Source organism: Vicugna pacos, unplaced genomic scaffold (assembly GCF_048564905.1).
Source record: "Vicugna pacos unplaced genomic scaffold, VicPac4 scaffold_21, whole genome shotgun sequence".
Lineage (NCBI taxonomy): Eukaryota > Metazoa > Chordata > Mammalia > Artiodactyla > Camelidae > Vicugna > Vicugna pacos.
This window is the reverse complement of record NW_027328742.1, coordinates 12983382-13006868: the sequence shown is the minus strand read 5'-3', so window position 1 is coordinate 13006868 and position 23487 is coordinate 12983382. Positions and strand designations below refer to the sequence as shown.

General features: G+C 35.3%; 1 protein-coding gene and 1 pseudogene across 1 annotated transcript; both read left to right on the top strand.

The window, feature by feature from the left end:
* Nucleotides 1-194: 194 nt before the first annotated feature.
* On the top strand, nucleotides 195-1121 carry LOC140694553 (olfactory receptor 5M10-like; annotated as a pseudogene).
* Nucleotides 1122-10578: 9457 nt separating this feature from the next.
* On the top strand, nucleotides 10579-11325 carry LOC140694563 (olfactory receptor 5M10-like). The gene has a single exon (XM_072957735.1). The coding sequence runs from the start codon at nucleotides 10579-10581 to the stop codon at nucleotides 11323-11325; it is 747 nt and encodes a 248-aa protein (XP_072813836.1).
* The last annotated feature ends 12162 nt before the right edge of the window (nucleotides 11326-23487 follow it).

The window sequence follows — 23487 nt, the reverse complement described above, 5'->3', positions numbered from 1 at the left end:
ATAGAGAGAGTTAACACAGAGACGTAAAGTGAAAATAATTATGGAAACATTCTGATGCATTAATTGAGAAGAGTAATTTCCCCAGAGATAAATAGATCAAAAGTAAATGATACAAGAATGGAATAAATGCAGAGTCTGGGTTAGACAGAATTCTTCATCTTTTTTGTCTATTCAGTTTTTCAAGGGACAAGAAAATGTCTTCCCCAAACCACACTCCGGTGACAGAATTCATTCTCCTGGGACTCACAGACAACTCAGTGTTACAGAAGACCCTGTTGGGGTGTTTCTGGTGATCTGCCTAGTCACACTGGCAGGGAACCTGGGCATGATCATGCTGATCAGGACCAATGCTCACCTCCAAACCCCCATGTACTTCTTCCTCAGCCACCTGTCCTTTGTAGACATTTGCTATTCATCCAACATCACTCCAATATGCTATACAATTTCCTCTCAGACCAGAAGACCATCTCCTATGCTGGATGTTTCACACAGTGTCTGCTCTTCATTGCCCTGGTGATCACAGAGTTTTATATCCTTGCATCAATGGCGTTGGATCTCTATGTTGCCATTTGCAGCCCTTTACATTACAGCAGCAGGATGTCCAAGAGCATCTGCCTCTCTCTAGTCACTGTCCATTACTCTTGTAGCTTCCTTCATGGGCTCTCTCAGGCACTGCTGACTTTCCACCTGTCCTGTGGCTCCCATGAAATCAACCATTTCTACTGTGCTGACCCTCCTCTCATGATGCTGGCTTGCTCTACACCTGAGTCAAGAAGATGGTAGTGTTTGCAGTTGTTGGTTTTACCCTCTGCAGCTCTCTCCTCATCATTCTCCTGTCCTACATTTTCATCATGGCTGGCATCTTGAGGATCAGCTCTACAGAAGGCAGGCACAAAGCCTTTTCTACTTGTGGTTCCCACCTGACAACAGTCACTATATTTTATGGAACCCTCTTTTGCATGTACTTAAGGTCCCCATCAGAGAATTCTGTCAAGCAGTCCAAAATAATTGCAGTCTTTTATAGTATTTTGAGCCCAATACTGAACCCGTTGGTCTACAGTATGAGGAACAGGGATGTTATCCAAGACTTACAGCAGATGATTAAGAGAAATCTTTCATAAAATAGCAGTTTAAGGATCTGCTCATTTAAAATGACTAAGTGTCTGTGACAACTTAGTGTTTAGAACCTAGAAATGAGTAACATTGGATTCTGTCTGTGATAGAGTTCCCAGTTTCAATTTTTGAGGATCAACATCATTCAGTGTGGGACATTCCTTTAACTTATAACAAACTTCCTTTTGGCTAAGCAAAGAGTTGTGTCTTATTCTTAGCAAACAGAATGTTCTCATATCAAGATTTATAATCCTCTTTCAAAATGTGTTTTAAAATCACTGTAAAGTACTTACACATTTTGCTAATTACTTACATTTTGTGTAAATAATTATGTGCTTCCTTTTATTTTATAGTTCTGAGAACCACTGTGACTTTCAGGACTCAGATTTAAACTCAATTTTGGCCACTGTCTTAATCAAAATGCTTGATCTGTTTGTGGTCTCTCCTTTTTATATATAGATATCTTTGCATTTTTTTAAATTGAAGTATAGTCAGTTTACAATGTTGTGTCTGTTTCTGGTGTAAGGCATAATATTTTAGTCACATATGAACATGCATATATTCATTTTAATATTCTTTTTCACCATAAGTTACTATAAGATATTGAATAGAGTTCCCTGTGCTATACAGTATGGACTTGTTGTTTATCAGATTTTGTGAGAATCTTCCTGTATTTTAAAGTGAGAGACACTGCCAGAGTTCAGCAGGTGTTCTGTGTGATTCAGTGGATTTGTAGATGTAATTCTTGGGAGTATTTGTGGGAGAGGCTGAGCTGTGAGTCTCTCTACTCTGCCATCATGACAGCTCCCCTCTGTCTTTTTTAAAATATTCTATTTATTTATATCTATTTGTGATTTAATTTTTTTTTTATTTTTAGGTCTTTGGGTGGAACCAGCCTCATAAATTCTTCAGAGATAGGATAGAATATAAATCAATAGATTTAAAAATAATCATAAGTAACACTCAATTATAGTTTAGTGCTCACTTTTACATCACTGCATGTTTAATCCTCAAAGAAATTAGTGAGAAGATTATTGTCTCCATTTATAGCATTTGGAATCCTAGGCACAGAGAGATTAAATGACTTACCCAAAGTCACTCAGCCACTTAGTAGTACAGAGTCAAATCCCTTGATTCCAAATTTTCTCTCTTTCTAATTCACACTGCAGTGATTAAACCCCTTAACACTCTGCAAATGCTGGGATGATAAACTGATGAGGTTGTTGCTATACATGTTCATGGTGATCATGATGAGAGGATATGACTAGTAACCCCTAATGTGGGTTTCCTCTGACATTTCAGGTAAACATGATCATTTGTCATCATTATAGTAGAGTTGTCTCACTGTTTCATGTAAAGCAAGCAATTTTGATATTTGGAAAATCTATCTAGACTGCATTTTATGAATATGTTTTCCAGATTATAAAAGCACACGTTTATTATAAATAACTAGACAATACAAAGAGATGTGAAAAAATAACTTGTATGAGTGTTATGTCTTAAACCAAAAGATTATTTATGTTTGTGTTTTTTTATATTTCTTCTCAATATTTTATACACATATATTATTATAATTGATAAAATAAAATTGTAATCATGTGCTGTATACAAATTTGAACATTGATTTTTACTTGATAGTACAAGGTTTATGTTTCAAACAGACTATTTTTGTGAACACCATTTTAATGCCATTAATATTAATAGTTAAATCATACTTAATTACAAAAATAATACATATTGATTATAAAAAACAAATACTGAAAATATATAAAAATATGTAACTTTTCCCCTGACATTTTAACCTATTTCTTCCTGCTCTCTTTTAAGCAACCCTTTATTTTCTCACCAATCTGTGATGTTACCTTTCATTGTACCCTAAATGAATCCATTTCTGTTAATTTTTTTCTTATTTTTTACCAGTTTGTTTATGTATTTTAAGCCAAATTCTTATCACTAATGTAGATTTAAAATAAGTTTTAATTTCTGATAGAGAAATTCCATCTTTATTATTTTTGCTTCCAAATTCATCTTAGGAGAACACAAATCAGATATTTATAGCTATTCAGTACATTTACCTAAGATATTATGCATATGAGAGTTCAATCTAGAAAGTATATGCACATACAAACATGAAACTCCAATCTAGCATTCCATACATTACATATCTATTATAGATTATTTGAAAAACATGGAAAAATATCTTAGTAATATTGTTCTAGTTTGGTCCCCAAGTCTGATGGGAGATGTATGCAGTGGAGCCCACAGAGATGGGATGGAAGGTGTAGGAGAGTTAAGTATTTTTGGCTGGTAAAGTGACCCACAGTCAAGGAGAAAAGCATTTAACCTGTGTACATTAATACTGTGTATTTATTAACTTTTTACACAACCAGTTATTTTTGCACTTTACCTTTTATTAGACTTCCATTATGCAACATTATTTTCCCACAAAAGTGTATAAATGTAGACTCTTACCCCTATGTTGTCCTTTGCCAGGACTTGTCCTCCAAATATACATATTCCTCCACTGTGAGTAATTTCAAAAAACTGAGAAAAAATTCTATATTGATCCAAGTTAAAATATGTCTTAAGTTTTTAAATAATCAGAAGGAAATATTTCTGAGCATCACTGCAGTGGAGAAATTCACAGTGGAAAAATCAGTCAAATTTGATGGTAAAAGAGACAGCTAATACTTTGGTGAAGTATTTGCCCCAGATAAAGTAAAGTAGTAAACTTAATGTATGATAAGCTCATAGAAATCATATGAAGTACAAAAAATGTTATCATATAAATTAATGTTGAAGGCTAAATATAAAAAATTAATAAAACCCCAAATGCTGAAATCAATGAGTAAAATTATTAATAATCACAAATATGAAATTACATACTGTTTTGTGTATCTGTATTTAAGGGAGTTCAAAATGACTGGCACTATATACTTTGTGTCAGGAAAAATAATAATATACAGTTTTTCTGGAGATCAATTTAATGTTGTTTTCAGAAGTCTTAAAATCATTCTATACTTTTACTTTGTAAGTCCTATTTTAAAAATTTTACTTTGTAAGCTCTATTTTTTAAAAAATGTGTTGCAGGCATACAAAGAAATGTAGATAAAATTTTCATAGTAATATTTGTTTTATAGCTGAGAAGAAGGAAAGAAGTGATGTATTCATTCAGGCAGACCTCACTTGGCACGATCTCCTGCAACTGAAGTTGGTGGAACTTGGAAATGTCTTTGCTTTGTGTGGATCTGCATGGCCACAATACTGTGCAAAGTGGGGTCTTCCTGCATTCAGTACAGTTAGGCATAGACATATGCAAATAGAACTGAGGTTGGCTGTATGTAACTAGAAATCCTGGAAAGCTGTGTTGCTTGTGATCATAGAGGAAAGTTTGAATATTATGTGACAGATTTTGCATTAGAATATATATAGACAGTAAAATTAAGAAGATCCCAGTTAAGGGAAGGGAAAATCACTTTGCATAGCTCTTTTTGGAAAAAGAAGTGTTCGACAGCTTTGTAATATATGAGAATTAAGGAAACATAAAACTTGTTTTTTATGTCCATGTACCGATTTTCCATGATAAACAATTCTTTCTTATATAGGCAAGAAAACAAGCAAACAAAAACTTACGTATTTTCAATTCATCCAGATCCCAAGATGCAAAGTTAAAGGGTCTTTATTTATTATTAGAATTTAAATGTGAAAGTAGGAAAAAGCAGAGTTTCAAAACCTGTTCTATGAAAGTGTTGAACCAAATGGTCATCCAGGTGTCTTCTAATTCAAGCTTCTATTATTTTCCCCCTTAAAACTGTTGTGCTCCTGAATAGGTTGAATTTCTTCGGTTGTAAACAAAGCTATAAATTTATATTTGTTATGTAGGTGATGGGGCAAGTAAATCATTCTCTATCCATAGTGTTTTAATCTGGAAAACAAAATTTTTCTTTCATTCAGAAGTTTACTTCTCAAGAGAAAATTCATCCATAAAGGTTTTTTTTCCCATCTCCTCAAGCTTAAACATCATTGTCAGTTTCCTAGCATACGATGACATCGAGATGAAGTGGCACACATTAAAGCTGATTTCCAATAAATAATGTCGATGGATCAATTTTTTCTGTGTTGAATTTATATCTGCTTATATATTCACACATGTACACAATGAAATGAAGACTCTCAACAGAATGAGTTTCACTGAGGATGTAGGAAAATTTGAGTACTCTTAACTGTTGGTAATTTCACACATCACTACATCCAAAAACAAATAAATATAAGGAGAAGTAAAAATAAAACTTTAGAAATCTGCCTTAACAAAGTTTATGATCAGAAATAATAACTTATATGCTAAAGATTTTCTTAAGGAAGGAGAAAATTAAAAACTCCCTAAATTTTAAAAGGAGGTAATGTCATAAAATGTCACATATCAATGTGAAGCCACATTATGCTCTTCAATAAAGACCAGTTTCAAAGAATATCTGGCAATCTGGAACATGCATATGCTGCTATTTATTTGTAAAACACTAAAACCTAATCTTCACGTGTACTTGAGCAGCAGCTAAGTCAAAACTCTTTGTGGGAAGATAAGAAATGAAAGGTAATATGTAAAATATAAGAACAGTTACTAATGCTGTAGGGACAGATGATATAAAACTCTTCTCTAAAAAAGGAAAATTCTAAATCAGAATTGGGTATCCTTTATTGAGAAAGGAATCTGTTTTGGTTGAAAGAAACCAATGAAATAAATTGTGGAATCATTAAAAAATATACACTATCAAGTTCTTTGTTGAAATAATGAAACATATATAGTTTTATATTCCAAAGAAACAGACTAAGAAATGTATCAAAAGTGCAGTAAAAAAATGATCAAAATTTGAGATTTGAGTTTCTTTTGAAAAAATCAGTTTCTAGGAAAGGGACTATGTATATATCCAGTGAAAGTAAATCATTTTCATATTCATAAAATACATTGCAGTACACTTGACTTTTCTGGTAAGGGTGGCTCAGCCAGGCTTAATTATTGCTGACCTAGGAAGTGAAAGGAAGAAACTTTATGCTAATTAATCTACCAGAATAAGTTCTTGAGTGAGACTAAAACAATGACTTTGCTTAAGCATAAACAGCTCATTTCTGATGCTGTGCTTCCATCAACTGTCATTTCCAAACAATTTTCTCTTTCATTGTTTCAATTAGACTCACCTGATCCCAAACTCTGCAAATATATACATTGTATGACTGTTATCCCAGAGAATTACATTCAGGCAGATCTAAAAGGTGCTGCAGAAAAATGTGTCACAGCTCGGTGTTACAGCTCAGTTGTGACAGCATCCTGGATCGGGGTGAGACCAAGCAGCACTAGGAGAGTTGGAGAACTCAGATTTACTATGCCATCAGGCCCAAAGGAGTTAACACTTCAAGCTCTAGACCCCATCTGTAGGTTTACACAGGCTTTTTATAGGCTGCCAGTTTTACACTTTGCAACATCATATGCAAATAAAGTACAACAGAAATTGACCAACCAGGAACAAGCTTTGTAGAAATAGACCAATCAGGAGTGAGCTCCATGCAAATGAAGTACTACAAATGGACCAATCAGAAGTTAGGGAAGTGGACCAATCAGAAGTGAGAGTAATAACCAATCAGAAGTGAGAGTAATGACCAATCAGAAGTGAGAATAATAACCAATCAGGAGTGAAGGAAAGTGAGCTCAGGGAACCAATAGAATTCTAGGTGTAAGTTAGTCACTTTAGAGTCAAAAAGTGATACAGAACCTCTGGGCCAGGGAACCGGATGGTGCTAAGAGGAGAGCAGCGGCCCTGCCCAGGGGTCCTGCTAGTCTTTTTATGGGGCTTCCCACCTCAAAGGGATAGTTTTTTTTATTGTTTTAGACTTTTTTTTTTCAATTGGGAGCCTGTTGAAATAGAGTTTTTCTCCATTATAACAAGGTTTCTCATAAACATTCTTCTTAAAGCCTGTTTCACATCCTTGTTCCTAAGGCTATGGAGAAATGGATTCAGCCTGGGACCCACAAAAATACAAATGCTACCACAGTTTTCACTTGTTCAACAAATCGCTCATTTAGTGGTCTTGGATACATGTTTCTATAAAACACACTGACAGCTGTCAGGTGGGAGCCACAGGTGGAGAAGACTTTGCTCTGCCTTTCATTGGAATAAACCTTCATAATGGTGATAAAAATGAAATGTAATAGATGAGTATGATGAGGAGGGAACCTGTGAGGTTAATCCCTGTGGGCAGAAACAGGGCAGTTTGCTTCATTCAGTGTCAGAACACGTTAACATTAAGAGGGCTGGTCAGCACAGTAGAAATGGTTGATGGCGTTGGGCCCACAAAAAGACAAGCAAGAGGTCAGTATCACCTTCACTGTGGCCACCATGGACCCCTAGAGGTAGGGGAGAGTGACCAGGCAAATGCAAAATGGCCTGGACATTCTGCTGTTGTAATGCAGATGATCATGGGCTGACCATATCCATGGCACTGAGCAGTTAAGACTTGGTGAGGAGCAGAGTCATGAATGTTCAGAAAGAAGTCTCCTAAGTATTCCTTTTGCCCACTCCAATTTGCTACTTACAACTTCTCATCTAAGCCCTTTTCTCCCCCTGCCTCTCACTTCCCCTTCCCCTTCTTCTTCTCCTTCTTCGTCTCCTCCTCCTCCTCTGTCTTCCCCTCATCCTCCACTCCCCTCCTCCTCCCCCTCCCCTTTTTATCCCTCCTCCTTCTCAATCTTCTTCCAGGCTTTCCTGATACTGGAAACAAGTAAATGAGTGGAGATCAGAGATAAGCCAGTTAGCTTTTTGAATTCCATTCTTGATGTAATTTAAAAAAAAAAAACAAAAAACTGTTCAGGTGAAGAATCAGCTTGAAGAAAACCTGAGATTTCAATGCTTAGCTTCTGACTTGTTTTAATATAGCTAGGAAGATTCCTGATAACATTGTGCCTCTATTGTATATTAAGAGTACTTCAGTATTAAACATCTAGTGAATAATTTGATCTGCTTGACTTCGATGAAAGTAAAACTTACCTTTAAATCAATTTTGGTGAGGTAAATTTACTTAGAATAAAATGTAGAAATGTTTAATGCAGTTGGACAAATGTGCACAGACATGCAATCATAAATCAAGTTTTCAAGGCTGCTACACGGGTAGGGAGAGGGCGTGGGAATAGGGTGCAAAAAAAAAAAAACCCACAAAACTCACTCAGTGAGATTCTGATATTTTTAGTTGAATAAATACTCCTAGGATTTTTTCAAGCCTTCAGTTACTATTCAGAATTCTGAAAAGTTAATTTTGACAAGTTTTGCCAGTGTGTTCGTGGAAGAGCAAATTTTGGGAGGCCATCACACTTCATTCAGAAGTTAACTCCTTCTAATACAATGGTTTTGAGATTCATTTAAGTTATATTATTGCTTTGTTCATTTTTTATTTCTGTGTAGCGTTCCATTATATGGATGTATCAGAATTTGTTTATCTATATATCTTCCAACATGTGAGTTTCTTTGTGGATATATATATTCTTTGTTCTTGGATAAAAACCTAATACTTTCTGGGTCATAGTTGTATAAGGGACTAAAACACTTTAAGTAATTTTAGAAGAAAGAACTTGTTTTCCAAAGAAGTTGAATTATTTTACACTTCATCAAGTGATGTATTATGACAGTTATTTAAATTGTCATTGTCAATAGTTGGGCAATTTTTTAATTCTTTAATTGATGAGGTTGTGAAGTGGTATGTCTAGGTAGTTATAATTTATATTTTCTTGACAATTATAAATATTGATATTCTTTTCATATGGTTATTGGATATTCATGTTTTCTTTTATGAAGTATCTCTTCACATCTTAGACTTGTTAAAAATTAGTCTGTTTGTATTTTGATCAGTGAACAGTGGAGGGACTTTATGTATTCTGAATAGAAATCCTTGTTAAAATTACTGAATATGAGTATTTTTCCCTAATCTGTGGCTTTCCTAGACTTTCTGCTCCTCAAATCTCTTTCATACTTCATGTTTCTACTTCTCAATTTCATCAGGTGACCTCATCTTAGTGTTAATAAACAAAGCTTATGGTTGGAATTCCCTCTTCCTTACTATAATCTAAAAACTAAACTTCTCTACTCATATTTTCTTCATCCCATGGTACTAAAATTAATGGCTACTCTGTCTGTGCTAAATATTTCACACCTAGTATGAAGCACTGTAAATATATGTTATGCAGTGATTTTGGCCTCAAAGGAGAGTCTAGCTCCCAAAGAATCAAATTATCATTATGCTTTTGAGAATCAAAGACAATTTTAATTGTTTTCTAGGATGATTTTTAGAATAGCCTAGGGAATATACTTAGGAAATACATTATAAATCTTCCCACATTGTTTTTTCCAAAATATAGTAGGTCCACTTTTACAGGTAAGTCATTTGTTCATTAAATATATGTTTTGTTCTTATGTGTGGAGTTTAATATTTCACCATGTGGAAAACTTGAATCTAAAAGCATCTCACTTGTATTTTTCTTCATTGTACTTACTTCTAACTGATGTCGTGTGATATATCTGTATCTGTGAGTTTAACATCTATTCCTTCTCCTACAATATATGCTCCATGAGGTTGAGGGATTCGTTCATTGCTGTAACACCAGACACTAAAACAGGAAAAAACAATTCAATCTCTGCAGTGTAAAAGAATAAATGAGTATGTGAATTCACAAAAAGCAGAGAGAAAAATTCTTCATTCTGAAACTTTTTAGCCATATGTTGAGATAAATTTCACCAATTCAACATCCTTTGATTGAGATCAAGACAGACAGCAATGCGGTTCAGGTGAAAATGCTGTACTGAACATGAATCTTCTGTATGTATCTGAACAATAGGCTATCAGAGCTGCTGGGATCCTAGAAACCCAAACTCCTTCATTTGTCCATTTGAGTGATGCTAATGACCTGATGCTTTTCATAACTGATTTTCATTCCTTTGGCTTTTTTTCCCACAGAGTTTGAAAAACTATCGAATGTGAAGTTCTCCAAGAAGACAGGTATAAATGTATGAATGTATGTATTAAAATATGCAATATTCTTAGAGTATATTCATATATAGTATAATTGCATATTAATAGTGAATTAATCCTATATTAATATACACATAAGGGAGAGAAAGAGAGCCTGAGCTGTAGAGAAGACAGCGATAAGCCAGATATACAGGAAAAATGTTTGTGTAGAAATTTTGATGTATTTGTTGAAAGAAAAGCATGATTTATCATAGATTAATAGGCCAATGAGTAAATATAAAAGGGATGGAATAAATGCAGAAGCTGGATCAGACAACACTCCTCACTTTCTTTGTCACTTCCAGTTTTTAAGGCATAAAAAATGTCTTCCCCAAACCACACTCCGGTGACAGAATTCATTCTCCTGGGACTCACAGACAACTCAGTGTTACAGAAGACCCTGTTGGGGTGTTTCTGATGATCTACCTAGTCACGCTGGCAGGGAACCTGGGCATGATGTTGCTGATCAGGACCAATGCCCACCTCCAAACCCCCATGTACTTCTTCCTCAGCCACCTGTCCTTTGTAGACATATACTATTCATCCAACATCACTCCAAATATGCTGTACAATTTCCTCTCAGACCAGAAGACCATCTCCTATGCTGGATGCTTCATACAGTGTCTGCTCTTCATTGCCCTGGTGATCACAGAGCTTTATATCCTTGCTTCAGTGGCGTTGGATCACTATGTTGCCATTTGCAGCCCTTTACATTACAGCAGCAAGATGTCCAAGAGCATCTGCCTCTCTCTAGTCACTGTCACTTACTCTTGTAGCTTCCTTCATGGGCTCTCTCAGGCACTGCTGACTTTCCACCTGTCCTTCTGTGGCTCCCATGAAATCAACCATTTCTACTGTGCTGACCCTCCTCTCATGATGCTGGCTTGCTCTGACACCCGAGTCAAGAAGATGGCAATGTTTGCAGTTGCTGGTTTTACCCTCTGCAGCTCTCTCCTCATCATTCTCCTGTCCTACGTTTTCATCATGGCCGGCATCTTGAGGATCAGCTCTACAGAAGGCAGGCACAAAGCCTTTTCTACTTGTGGTTCCCACCTGACAACAGTCACTATATTTTATGGAACCCTCTTTTGCATGTACTTAAGGCTCCCATCTGAGAATTCTGTCAAGCAGTCCAAAATAATTGCAGTCTTTTATAGTTTTTGAGTCCAATGCTAAACCCATTGATCTACAGTTTACAGAATAAGCATGTGATCTCTGCCATGAAGCAAATGATTAAAGGAAATCCCTTTCATAGAATTGCACTTTAGCCATCTGTTTGTAATTACTAAGTATTTGTAATAACATAGTGATTCCCTCCAAAAGAAAACCTAGACTTTTATAGTCATAATTTGTCTTCATAAAATCTCCTCAAAATTAATATCTTCAAGACAAATTATTTTAATACAAACTTTAATGCTGAAATGAAATTATAGTTTCTTTAATGGAGAACCTCTGAAAATAAATTGAGTAATAGTCAGTAATTCCATATAACAATTTAACATCTTTACATATTTGAGTGTAAATATTATAATTAACTCATTCTGTTGGTAACATTAGAAATTCATTTCATTTGAATTTAATGGTCTGCAGAACTACCATGAGGTTCTAAACTGAGTGATTAAGTTTTACACTTCATTTTTTAGAAATGTTATGATCTAATTTCTTATTCAATCTCTGATATAGAACAATGACTCCAGTGCCCATGTAATCTCTGGATTCATCTTGGGGAAATTTTAAATATATGGATCACCCAATGCTTTAAACTTTAATTTAATTTTTTCCCCAACTCACATCATAGGTATCCTGAGAAACTGTTTGTCTGTTTGTAAATACTGGATTATGCTCCTCAACATTGAAAATAAATTGTCAATGTCTCCATGAGTTTCCAGGGATATGGATCCAATTCAGTCATCGAAAAGTACAATGGTATTCTAGTTGTACTTTTCATGTAGTAGCTCTGACTCAGGTCTACTTTATCAAGAGTTAATAGAGTCTATCAATTGACCTGTAGATAGAAAAATTTCCTTGAAACAATATACAGATGAATAAATGTCTACCCATCTCTCTGGAAGAGAAAACCCAATGTTTATTTTGGCTTATAAATCTATCTGTGAAACATTATTTTCTAGATAACACTATTCTAGTCGTTCTCAAATTTTCAATTGAGAAAATCAATAGTATAGAAGTGTATATAAATAGATATGTGAATCATTCACATTGTATGTGCATTAGTGGTCAACCAGATGATTGCACATTGAAAAACTGATTTAATTTTCTTTAAACTGCTTTAAATGTTTGTATTCTAATATTGTGCACTCTGTTTTTAACTAAGACCATAGTACTAAGTGCTTATATGAACCAATGTCTAAATTTACTGTAATGTGTTCAAATTAATTTCCAAAAAATCATCCTGATGACCTGAGTTTTAGAAAATTGAACTTCATTCTTAAGTCTCAGTTAATTGAATAAGGCTGATTCTATTGAATATTTTCACTATAGATAAATAAATTTGGGGACAGATGTGAGAAAGTAGCATTTACCAATGATATGTCCTAAACCAAAGGAAAATTCTTGCATGTATTTGTTATATTTTTTCAATAAATTGATACACTTATATACTCTTATAGTTAATAAGACACAGTTGGAATATTATGCCATATACAAGTTTGAATATTGATTTTTTAATTGATAGTATAATGTTTGTTTTTTCATACAGACTAAATTTTTAGTGAACATAATTTTTAATGTAGTGTAATACACAATATCAAATCATACTTAAACTTAATTATAAAAATATTACATATCAGTTGTAGAAAATAAAATTGAAAATACTGAAAGCTATTTCAATTTTGGAACAAAATGTAATTTCAATTTTGAATAAAAGTACAATTTATTTGTAATTTCTTTCTAAAAGAGAACTTCTCTCTGCATTTGATATATTTTTTATTTGTTTATCTCAGAAACCATTATTCTATCATATTTATCCTGTTTGTTTTTATGATTGTCTAATATATCTATGTATATATCTTTCTGATTTTTCCTTTAGGATAGATTCCTAAATGTGGAAATGCTGACTAAAGTGCTAAATTTTTCTGTGGGTAAATTTTTCTCCAGAAGTCATCAACCATGTACACTTATGACTAGTAATGTTTGAGAGTAAACATTTCACTGTACCTTTCTTTCTCCTTTTTTTTTTTAATTGAAGTACAATTGATTTACAGTATTATATTAGTTTCAGGTGTACAACTTAGTGATTCAATGTTTTTATGGATTATACTCCATTTAAAGTTATTGTATATGAGTTCATTAGTGTCTCCTTTTTTCTTTTTTTAATTACAGATACGAGTGATATAATACGATAATTTCTTCCTCTTTCTGGCTTACTTTACTTAGAATGATGATCCCCAGCTCCACACATGTTGCTTCAAATGGCGTTATTTTATTCTTTTTTTATGGCTGAGTAGTATACAAAATGGAAACAGACATAGTAAGCAATCATGTTTCCTGGGGGAAATGAGGATGGGAGAGGATAAATTTGGGAGTTTGAGATTTGTAACTAATAACTACTATATGTAAAAATAGATAAAAACCAAGTTTCTTCTTTACAGCACAGGAAACTATAGTCAATAACTTGTAATAACTTTTAGTGAAAAAGAATATGAAAATGAATATATGTATGTATATGTATGACTGGGACATTATGCTGTACACCAGAGATTGACACATTGTAATCTGAATATACTTTAATTTGAAAAAAAGAAAGTGATAGTAAAATCTCCACTATATTCCTTGTGCTGTACAATATTTTCCTGCAACTTATTTATTTTATGCATAGTAGTTTGTACCTCTGATCTCATAGCCCTGTCTTACTCCTCCCCCTGTCCTTTCCCCATTTGTAGCCACTAATTTGCCTTCAGAATCTCCCTGCTTTGTTACATTCATTCATTGTAACTTTATTAATGTTAGAAAATAGTATTTAAGATTATTAGCTTCTTTGTTGTCTCAACTGAAATTCTTAGGAAAGGAATTTTTAAAATGGAACAGAAGAATTCAAATATATGTATATTTAACCAGTGAGGGACATACATTAGTTAAGTATTTTCACAGCCATATTTTACAGAAGTATCTTGAATATTTGAGATACAATGTTGTTGTATGTTGTAATATTACATATAACCTTTTTCTCACATTTTAACCCATTTTCCACTGCTGTTTATTAAGCAATGCTTTATTTTCCCACTAACTTGTGATGTTATCTTCTCTGTACAACGAATGAATCTTTTAATTTCTTCTTTGACCAATCTATAAGTATTTTAAGTTAAATTCTTGTAATTTATGTAGATTTAAAACACACTTTAATTCCTAGTAGAGAAATTCTATATTCATTATTTTTCCCTTTCAAATTTATCTCAGGAGAATACAAACCAGATATTTCTAGCTATCCAATATTTTCAACCCAGAAATTATGTATATACTGGTTCAATTTATGAGCTATATGCATACATATACATAAAAACAAACAATTGAATATGGCCATACACATGATAAATATTTACTGTAAATTACTGGAAAATATTCAAACATATTTTATTATTTGTAATACTGCTATAGACCTACTGCATAGCACAGGGAACTGTATTCAATTTCTTATAATAACATATAATGGAAGAACATCTGAAAAGAAAATGCATATGCATAACTGAATCACTTTGCTGTAGACCTGAAACTAACATTGTAAATTAACTACATGTCAATAAAAATTTTTCAAAAATTAAAATAGTAGTATCACTATAGTTCAGTCCCCAGATACTAAGAGAAGATGTATGGAATGGAGGCTTTAGGGAGGGCAGATTAGGGATGAAATGTACAGGTGACTTAATTTTTTTTTGCCAGAAAGGTGGTGGCCTATAAATGAGGAGGAAATCATGTAACCTAGGGGCATTAATGCTGTTTAATTATCAACACTTCTAAAAACATTTATTTTTGCATCATCCCAGTGTCCATAATGTAACATAGTTTTCCAACAAAGATATCTAAATACAGACTCCTATTCCTACTGGAATTTCCTTTTGCCAACCACTGCCCCTCTAAAGAACTGACATGCCCTGCATACTCTCAACTGTGAGTCAGTCACTGAAAAAAATTCCGTGTTGATCAGAACTGAAATAACTGAAATACTTCAGCAATGCGAAAGGATGTCTCTCAGCTTAATAGCAGTGAAAGAAATTCACAATAGAAGTCACTTGAATTTGATCATAAAATAATTTAAAATTAAGCAGCACCCAACAAGTTGACAAAAGGTTTTGCTACAAATAAGACAAAGTGGAGACAGTACCAAAATATAAGTTCATAGAAATCATTCAAATAACAACATGTTAAGGCTATGAATAGAAAATTGATAAAAATTTTAAAATGTTAAAATGAGTGAGTAAAACTCTTGGTAATAAAAATATGAATTAAGTACTGTTTTGGGTATTATATTTAAGAGAGTTCAAAGACTGGCACTTTTTTGTACATTGATGATGTCAGGAAAAATAATAATACATTTTTTTCTAGAAATTAACTTAGCATTATGTTTTTAGGAGCCTTAGAAATGGACACTTCTACTCAGTCCACTTTTCAGCATATGCTGAAAATAGAAACTTGGGTGAAGATTTTCATCATAATGTCAGCTTTATAGTTGAGAAAAAGGAAACCACTGATACATTCATGCAGGCAGCCCTCACTCCCTGTGATCTCCTATAAATGAAACTGGCGGAACCTGGAAATGTGTCTTTGCTTTGCATGGAACTCTGTGACCACAGCATATTCAAAGTGAGGCCTGCCTACATTTAATACACAATTAAGCACAGACATATGCAAATAGAACTGAGTCCTGCTGTGTGTAACTAGAATCCCTGGAAGGTTGTGCTGGCTGTGATCTTAGAGGAGAGTTTAAATATTATGTGACATATTTTGCCCTAGAATGTATACAGACATTAAAACAAAGAGGTTCCCAATTTAAAAAAGGACAAATCATGTTATATAGTATTTTTATGAAAAAGAAGGGTACTCCAATATATACATTATTATAATTTTATAAAATACTAGGGTTAAGCAAAAATTAAAACTTGTTCTTTATGTCTTATGCACCCATTTTCCATGATAAGCAATTATTGCTTTATAAGTACAAAAACAAAAAGTACATATTTTCAAACTCATCAAGGGGGAGAGGGTACAGCTCAGTGGTAGAGTGCATGCTTAGCATGTACTAGGTCTGGGTTCAATCTCCAATATCTCCATTAAAATAAATGAATAAATAACCTACTTACATCCACCACTAATAAAAGGGGATAAAGAGAAATTAAAAAAAAAACAACCAACAAACTATCCATATCCCAAGATATGAAATTAAAGAATATTTATTTACTAATGTTAGAATTGGAATATGAATATAGGGGAAAAAAGCAGGGACTCAAATACGTTCTGTAAAATTGTTGGAACTGGATGATCACTCAGGGTCCTTCTAAATCAAGGTTCTATTATTTTTACCTTTAAAAATATTGTACTTCTGGGTAGGCTGAGATCTTCAGAGGTAATCAGAGCTATCCTTATGTGTCTGTTAGGAGTGAGTGATGAGGGCCACTGACTGTCAATTTCTCTACCTACAAATGTTTTAATCTGGAACCCCAATTTTTCTTTCATTCAGAAGTTTACTTCTTAAGAGAAAGTTCCTCTGAATAAAGGCTCTTTTCTTCTTGAGATTAAATATCACTATCATGGTAGCTAGCACACTATGAAATTGAGAAAAAGTGAAATAAGTAAAAGTTGAGTTCCAACAAATTGTATTTGATGCATGAACGTTTTCTGCATTGCATTTATATCTACAATATTCACACATGCACACAATCAAATGAGACTCCCAAGGCCATTAAGGATGTGGGGAAACTAGAGTGTTCATTGGCTGGTGTTGCTTTCTTATATCACTGCATTCAAAATGAGAGAAATATAAAGCAACAATGAATAAAATGGTGGAAACCTATCTTAATATAATAACTGATCAGAAGCAATAAATTACAGGTGTAAAGATTTTCCTGAAGAGGGAAAAGTAAAGACTCCCTAATTATTAAAAGGAGGTGGTGAACTATATATGTCATGTCAGTGTTGTTACATTATTCTTTTAAATAAAGGTCAGTTCCAAAGAGTATCAAACAGTCTGAAATATGCTTATGCTACAATTTAGTTGCAAAACACTAAAACCAAATTTCATGCATATTAAACTAGATGTTATTTTAAAATTGTTTGTGGTGAGATGTGACCTGAAAAGAGATGTGTAAAACTGTGGCACAAACAATTGTTAATATTGTAGGGACAAGATGATATAAATATCTTATTTAAGAAATGAAAATTCTAAATCAGGAATGGATATCTCCTATTAATAAGGGTGCCTGTTTTGTTTAAAGGAAATGAAATGAATCATTGGGTCATTAAAATGTAAATATCAGGTTTTTGGTTGAAAGAATAAACATATATGGGTTTCCATTCAAGCAAAGTAGACATAAAAATTCATCAAAGATTTATTCAGACCAAACACAGAAAATTAGAGAAATGAGATTTTTCTGAGAAGATAATCAGATTTCTTTAAGGAATATACATAAGATGTACCAGGGAAGAAAACCAGTTTCTTGAGGAAATTTACTACAATGCACATCACTTTGCTGGTGACAGCAGCTCAGGGATGCTCCATGTTGGTGACCTAGGAAGTGAAAGGGAGAACTTCTCAGCTAACTAACCAAGTGGAAATGCATTCCTGAGTGACTCTAAAACTGTGAACCAGCTGAATCGTAGACAACTGACTTCTGCTGTCTTGATTCCTGCCCACCGTCATTTCCACACATTTTGCCATTCTGTTTCCATAGACTCTCACTCGATCCCAAGCTCTGCGTGCATATAAACTATGATTGCTATTCCAGAGAGTTGCATCCCAATGTTGGCAGAACCAACAAGGGATACTTTTCGATTGTTTTGGGGGATTCTTTCTTCTTTTATTGGGAAACTGGTAAAATAGAGCTTTTCCCCATTGTACCAAGTTTTCTCATAAATACCCTTCTCAAAGTCTGTTTCACATCCTTGTTTCTCAGGCTGTAGATAAATGGATTCAGCATGGGACTCACAAAAATACAAAACACTGAGACAATTTTCTCTTGTTCAAAAGATTGCTTGTTTGCTGGTCTCAGATACATGCAGAACAGGGACTCGTAGAACATAGAGACAGTTTTCATGTGGGACCCACAGGTGGAGAAGGCTTTGCACTGCCCTTCACTGGAACAGATCCTCATGATGGTAATGAAAATGAAAACATAGGGGATGAGGATTATGAGAAGGGAACCTGTGAGGTTAATCCTGGTGGACACAAACAGGGTGGTTTGCTTTAAGTAAGTGTTAGAACACGTCAACATTAAGAGGGCTGGGTCTGCACAGTAGAAATGGTTGACGACGTTGGATCCACAAAAGGACAAGTGAGAGGTCAGTATCACATGCATTGTGGCCACCATGGACCCCCAGAGGTAGGGGAGGGTGACCAGGTGGATGCAGAGTGGCCTGGACACTCTGCTGTTGTAATACAGGGGACTGCAGATGGCCACATACCTGTCATAGGCCATGGCACCAGGCATGTAATACCTAGTAAGGAGCAGGGTCACAAAAACAAAACATTGGGCCAGACATCCCGTGTAGGAAATGGTCTTCTCAGGTAAGAAGTGTGCAAGCATCTGAGGAGAGACATTCATAGAATAAAACATATCTATGCGCACTAAGTGGGTGAGGAAAAAGCACATGGGGGTTTGCAGCTGGGAGTGAATCTGATTAAATAAAATCATCCCAGGGCTCCCGGCCAGGGTGACGGGGTAATTCAGGAGGAAGACCACACAGAAGACGGGCTGCAGGTCTCAGTGAGTGGTCAGTCACAGCAGAACAATCTCGGTGGCCTCGGGGCCATTGTGCCAGGGAAATAGCTTCATTGTCATATTCTCTATTAAAAGAAGAATGATTTTTCAGATTTAAAAAAGAGAAATGAATTGTGTGCAATTCAAGAATAGATAAAAATGAATCAGTACCCCAAAAAACTGGTTTTGAAAAGAGGTTTCAATAAATTGTTACCTCCTTCAGAGATGGAGGAGATTAAGCAGATGCCTCCCACGGTCAGTGGTGCCGCTTAAACGGGAAAATGTATTTGATAAACATACCTTGAAGTCCATGTACCACCTGTGCTGGTTGTTTTGCTACACCCACCAACACATCTGAATCTGAGTTGGCTCTTTCATGCCCCTTTTTGGAAGCAGAACCTTGGATGCTCAAACATAACTGCTACCTGTGTCTGACCATGACATCAGTGCTCAATCAGGGAGGGAGTGGAGGGGGTGACTGGCTTTCTGGAGATTGGTTCTATCATTGCCAGTGCAGGCACACCTGCTGTAACTGGAGTGGCATATACTCCTTGAGAGCCTCGTTGTATATTTACTCAGATTCAGTTTCTTCCTGATTTCTTACTTATTCTCCAACAGCAATCAACCTCTTGGGTCCTTTGAATTTCTCTTCATCCCGTCACCTTTGTTTCAAACCAACAATTGATGGTCTGCATTGTTTCTTCCCCCAGTATTCCCTATGATCTCACTAATCTCTTTGTGTCCCACAAAATCCCAATTTATTTTGTATTATATGTTTAATATTCATTGTATTTTATATTTAATATTCCTATTTCAGTTAACCTCATAACTTCCCACCTTCTATCTAAACTAGCAAGAAATCTCTGCTCTACTTCCACACATTGCCTATTGAATCTTAGAACAGCTTGTCAGCATCTCCTCCACTACCAGTCAGGTCTAAGATTAAATTATCTCTTGCCAAAGCTACTGTTAATGATTTTTCTCCTTTCAGTTGGAAACTTTCTATCCTCCAACACAAGCCACTGATCTTGTTATAAACATAAATTACATCCTGTTAATGACCTAAAGTGGTTTGCTAATGTTCCATCACACTTGGGCTAAAATCTTCACTTCATACCAGGATCCACAAAGACTTACGTGATCTCTTCCATAACTCCAAACACTTCCACCACTTTCCCTTCAATCCTTTTGTTCCTGCCACAGTGACCTTCTGGTCGTTCCTTAAACATGCTGAGCACATTCCTGCCTCAAGGCCTGTGCACACACTGGTCCCTCTGCCTAAAATGTTCTCCCCTCAGACCTGTAAGTGACTCATTCCATCACTTCAGTTGGGTTTCTCTTCTAATGACTCCTCCTCTGAAAGGCTGGCTTGACTGCTTGTCTAAGTGACTCCATTTCACATAGCTCTTTTACCATGAAGTATGATCTATTTTTTCTACCATTGATCACTTCTGAAGTCATTATTTACTTACATAAATAAGTTTAGTTTCATGTTTTGTCAGCCCCTTCCACTTTTAGAATGTTAGGGAATTTCTTTGGGCCATATCCCCAGAATTTGGGCAAATGTCTGAATCATCAATGAGCAGGATCCATTAGTTGAATGAATGGATGGAACGAGTAATGTACACTTTTCCACTCACATCACCTGACTTTTCCTGGTATGTAGATTTCTTACTCCCCTGATGGAGACTGAGTTACTACACAAGGCAATGTAAATCTGCTTTGATTATTACGGAGGGAGCAATGCTGTCACTTTTTAATGTAATACTGAATTGAAAAAACCTAACAGAAGCCTTTACAGATGAGGAAGGAAATGTGTTCACATATTTTTTTTCTTCTCACCTTTAGCCTTACACTCATCCAAATCCCTTTAAATTTTTCTCTTAAAAATAAGTGTCTGAAATCATTGAAGGCATATGGAGAGGGAGTGTATTTTCTTGTAGCAAATTTTAAGGTTATAGGCTTGGAGAAGGAAAACAAGTTAAAAGAGAAATACGTCATCTTTAAAATTCCTCGAATTCGCTAAAGCTCCACATCTAAGCCTGCTCTTCTTCTTAGCCGTGTTGGGAAATGCACCTTTAACTGAGGTCTGGAGTGGTGGCAAGGTCTGCCCGACCTCCTGATACATCACAAGTCACCTGCTGTCTTTGGCAGAAGGAGTCTGGACTTTGTCTGCCTCCTGTTTGGTCTCAATCTGGCAACCTTATAGTCACTACTAATTCCATTTGTTGTTCTAAAGAAGAAACAGTAAGAAAACAAGCAGTATTTCGTATGAGTTCTTGATTTTCAGAACAGTCAGACTTACCTGTGGAGAACAGTGGTTTCTTGGCCTCCATGAAGGTCCCCAAATAGGAGGGTTTATATCTGAATGGGGTCCAGCCCTGAAGCATTCATCAAGAAATCACCTATGGAACATCGTTAGAACTCCCTCCAGAGGTGCTGACGAAAGTCACATCTTAATGAAGTGGATCTTAATTTATGGGTTAATCATTATATGTACACGGTGTCTTTTAGAAAATGCAAAAATGCATCATACTGATTTTGATACTGAAAGTAGTTTTTGGGCAGATGAAAAGCTATTCCTCCCTTTATACTGAAAGGTCTCTGCATGTTTCTGTGTACCTTATCCTCAGCTGGGGTAATGCTTCCCTCTTCCAAGTGCCCACTGTTGTCTCTGCCTCTCTTGTGGTCCATGCCTCCTTCATAACTTTTCTAATTCTTTTAAGGACAGTAATTGTCTAAGGACAAAATTAATGCCAATTTCATCTGCTATCCCCAGTAGCAATCTGTAAACACTTTGAGTGCACATTTAATCTTTAAAGAAGAGTTACTGAATAAAAAAATAGTGATGCTAGGCAGAAAGTTGTGAATTCATGGACTTTCGTGTAAATAGTACATTATCCTGTTTTCGTGAGTAATCTAAGAGCATTTCATCTTGTGAATTAAAACACAGGGAATCAGTTTTTAGAACCTCAGATCCAACTGAAAGATCAGTTTAAATGAAATTAGTTCAAGTAGACATTAGCATAGGCCACTTATACAAAGATATTTTAATTCATGACTCCTGATATATATTAACACACACAGTATTTTTCTTTAGGTCTTATCTACATTAGTGCTTGAAATTAGAGTCAAGTCCTAGTATTTCTGACCAGATGTATAATAATGCTACTATAAATAAGAAAAATAATGCAGCAATATTATAACTTCCATATGATTAAGCCAATCTTCCTCTCTCTAACTCCATCTACCATTCACTACTCACATAAAAAATATAGATTATTACAGAAAAAAATAAACAGAAGTAAGTCTTGCCTTTGGGCACAGGCATACTAATAATCCATTTAAAAAAGTGATTTAAAGCCTTAGGAGAGCTCTCTGAGCCTGACTGTCCCACACTACTCACTGGAGGCATGGCCCTGAGTCAGTCTGGTGGGCGGCCACAGCGAAGTAAACCTTGGGTTCACACAGCAGTTCATCCACACTTGGACTTGGGTTAATGCTCCGACAGTTTCTCATTTCCATGGGACATAAACAGCACCCAGGTTTCCAAAATTCCACGTCTTCCTAATAGAGGAATAGGCAAAAAGCTAAATGGGATGACTGGGACAGGTGCACCAGTGAAGCTGAGAACCCACAGCAGATGTCCTGGGCCAGGACTCATGACATAAACAGATCAGACCTAAGCAGGGCCTGTAATTCCCTTAAGAGCCAAGATGCAGCCGGGTCAGCAGGGAGGGTCAGCAGGCCCCGTCCAGCCCAGAGGGAACAGTGACCCCAAATTGCACTGGTCCTAGAGACTGGCAGCAGAGTAAACTAAGCATCCATGTCAGAGACCAAGGCAGACCAGAGAGAAGCAGGAAGGTAATGAGTGCAGATCAAAGCCTTCCTTTCCGGTGCTGGGAGGCCTCCACAGTCATATGAGGGAAAAAAGATGAGACTATGAAGCACTGGCCATTGCCTTGAAGGGAAGGATCCAACAAAAGAGTTTATTTAAATTATTGACTAAGTCCAAAGCTGCTCTTTAAAATAAAACCACACTTCACAAGTTCATGTATGTAATTACACCTTGACGTAAGGCCCCAGGTAATACAATTAAAGATATTGGGCCATTAACATTTTTTTCTGAAAAGATGAGTGAAATATACATAATTTGTATACACTAGTTCCCATAAACTTGCAAGGAAGAAACCAAAGCTCTTGGGCAAAGATCTTTCAGGTTTGGAAAAAAAAAAAGCCACATTTCAACAAACCTACTGGACAAAAACTATTTTCATAATAACAAAATAAAGAACTTGAAATGGATGAAAGTTCTCCTATAATATTATAATTTATTCATAGTTTATAACACTTGGGCCTAAATACAGGCCACTGTCAAATTCTTCATTAAATATGTTGGTTA